Source organism: Salmo salar, chromosome 09, assembly GCF_965601325.2.
Source record: "Salmo salar chromosome 09, fSalSal1, whole genome shotgun sequence".
NCBI classification, from domain to species: domain Eukaryota; kingdom Metazoa; phylum Chordata; class Actinopteri; order Salmoniformes; family Salmonidae; genus Salmo; species Salmo salar.
The window spans coordinates 25,772,652-25,775,758 of NC_138299.1; the positions used below are offsets into that span (position 1 = coordinate 25,772,652).

Consider the following 3,107-nt stretch of genomic DNA (forward strand, 5'->3'; position numbering starts at 1 on the left):
ACACCAAGCCAAAGAGAACAGTTGAGAGAAATTAACTTGTCAAGAGCTACTAAAAATAAAGCTTTATAAACTCATTGACTTGATCACTCCTGGGAGTGTGAAAATGTAAGATGTTATGACTATTCCTATTTTTCTTAATCGTTTTTGGCCACAGAATTCGAACCTAATACCCTTGGTTAAGTGCTCTTAAAAACTGAGCCTGGTTTCTTGTCTTTGGCATACTCTCGTATAAGGACATTGATTATCAGACTTCTAAGATCGACAAACCAAGACACCAGGATCCCCTTACACTCAATATAGACCGCTATAGATTTTCCAGTAAAACCACCAGCTACATTATGTGGTCATTCTTTCACAGCAGTCAGTTAGAGTTGGATTTGGGTTCAGCATGTTCTCTGCTTAGGGTAACAATGTTTATGTTTTTGTTTAGAATTTTCCTTTTGAGTGAAAATCGTACAACTTGTGTGTTTCATAATGGAGGCTCTCAGCAGGTGTGACAGAGGGGTTCACTGTTGTGACTGAGGTCTGAAGGACAGGGTTGTCATCATCTTCATCATCATCCTTATCATCATCATCATCATCTGTACCTTCCTCTCAGATCCTGCCACCTCTTTTTCCATTAGGATGTTGCAGTGTGGCACCAGGGGGGCCTCCCCCTCAGTCCTCCAGGAGCTATTGCAGCCCCCCCCCTCCTCCCCCAGCCCGAGGAGGAAGCGGCTGAAATGTCACACGAGTACAACAACAGGGGCTGTTACAGCAGCTCTCGACAGGGCCATAAAACTGTGCTCTCTTGAGACACAACTATTGTAAGGCTTCTTACCTCGCCTCTTCCTTTGACAGTGGCAGCGCTGTAGATGGTCAATGTGTTTGAGAGGGAGACTCAGGAGACAGGGCCAGCTGACAGTGCACAGAGGCCCAGGTCTGGTCACTGCTCCAAGTTAGGTGTACTGGGTCGAACGTGTTTGCACTATGTATTTTTTTAAGTAAGGCAACTTTGGCCGGTTTTACTGATGTCAGGAGTAGTCAAACAGGAACTGAAGATGGAAGAACAGTTGGTTGCTTTTCCATGGTCATGTTTAACAGATATCTCTTCATTCCCTCTCCGTAATGTCTCCCATCCTAAGATGGTGGAACTCCGTTGACCCCTGAATGTGACATTTTGAATGATCCTGGTGTCACAACATGAAAACCCCAAAAGCATGAATCACAGGGAGATTGTACGATTAATATCTGGGGAGAGGGGGTGATGAGTGTTTATGTTCCCAGTCTTGAATATTTTGTGAGGAACCATAAGGGAGTATGACACCACTGACACCATAAGGAGTATGTGCGTGTCTGTGTGTGTGTGCCCGTATGTGTGTGCCCGTGTGTGTGTGTGGCGTGCGTGCGTATATGCTCTTTATGAATGATTTTAAGTTCGTTATCAACCACTATGCTCTGAATGTCTTGACTCTTCTTTGTTCTCATCTGCTTTTTTAGTGAAGAGAGCTGAGTGATCTATATCTAATTTAAATAAAGTATTCAGATTCAGATGACATTATTTATTAACATGTTTTAAGTTTTTCCAAGTTGTATAATGACTTGAAATAGAAAGGTGATTTCCATTCTCTCCATAGAGTAAACATCCAGCGCTGCTGCTCTCCCTGTCCAGTGCCAGTGATGGTGCTGCAGTCAGACAGAGGTGATACACTCAGTGGTACTGGTCAGGCACACTCCACAGTCACACCTCAGGGCTACAGGGTAGGTGTACATGGGGTCCACGTTGGCTGAGCAGTTAGGCAGCCGCACCGTCACCAGGCGGGTCTCGTTGTAGGTACACACACGCTGGTATGACTCTATGTAGGGAGGGTCAAGGACAGGCTTCTGAAAAGACACACAGAACCAGGGTTAATTTACATTAACATCTGTTCATTTATTTCAACAAGCTCCACAATTATGACTTTATAATAAAGTACTTTATTACTGACTTATTACGTTATTATGTCAGGGGTGGATTTAGCCTTTAGCCGTGGTACAGTGATGCATTTTTCTTCAATAATCATCATAGTTTAGTTACTGTTATATTTTCCATTTGATTGATTTTGTTAACATCTACTGATTTCTAACACTTCTCTCCAGTCTGACTGCGTAGGACTCTCTCCCTCTCTCTGCCCTCACCTCCCAGGTCTCACAACGCCCCCAGCAGGCGTCGGTGGTGATGTGAAGCCCTCCACAGCCTGGTTTCCTGGCCAGGAAGGTGAACTCCCGGACGGCACAGCCAATGAAGCGGCGCAGGTTGACGGCTGAAGCCTGACTCAGTGTCTCTGGGTGAAGCCATGACCACAGCCCTGTACAGCACAGCAGCACAGCACACCACCTCCACACAGACACCACACACATCACATGGTTACCTCTAATGCCTAACATATTTCGCTCTTTCTCTATCTCACTTTTAGCAAAGTCTTCAAATAGTTAGAGTATGGCAAGTTAATGTCAATAGTATTTTTAGACTATATTGTTGGCATTTTAATGAAAACAATCAAATGAAAAAAACAGATTGTTGACGAAACTAAAAACAACAACTAAAACATGAAATATTCCAGAGATCTCAGTGATTCCTGACCCTAACTTCATACAGAGTAAGTGTGACTGATCTAACTAAAGTGTTATAACTCACCACTGAGTACCTCTCCTCTGGGTCATCTCACAACTGGTCTCACTGCAGTGGTTCTCCACTGGAGAAAACTGCCACTACTGAACCTCTGAATCAGGAGCTACAGTAACTCCAGTAGCTGTGATGTCTCTGACAGCAGAATCACCCGATAATGGATCCCAGGGAGGAACTCCCAGCTATTTATCCCAGCATCTCATGTCAATCAGGAGCCATTTAAGGCCTTAGTAACCACCATGTCTCTAGCTCCTGCCAGAGAGTCAGGCTCCTGTCTGATCCCCCTTAGGCCTGTCTACTCTGTCTCACCCATCAGCCCAGTCACCAATCAACTACAGACCATTAGCCTGATTAGGGATTGAGACTGGTCCTTTGTTCATAGCCATCCACATGGAAGAGGGGAGAAAACACTCATACCTGTAGATTAGACTCATTTAGCTGATTGACCTCAGGAACTGTT

General features: G+C 44.6%; 1 protein-coding gene across 1 annotated transcript; it reads right to left on the bottom strand.

Moving 5' to 3' along the window:
- Positions 1–1,526: 1,526 nt before the first annotated feature.
- On the bottom strand, positions 1,527–2,793 carry LOC106611087 (glycoprotein hormone subunit beta 5). Its single transcript, XM_014210951.2, has 3 exons — positions 2,657–2,793; positions 2,158–2,356; positions 1,527–1,863 (listed from the first exon to the last, which is right to left on the bottom strand). Exons 1-3 carry the CDS (start codon positions 2,680–2,682, stop codon positions 1,672–1,674), a joined length of 417 nt encoding a protein of 138 aa, XP_014066426.1. The 5' UTR covers positions 2,683–2,793; the 3' UTR covers positions 1,527–1,671.
- Between the last annotated feature and the right edge of the window lie 314 nt (positions 2,794–3,107).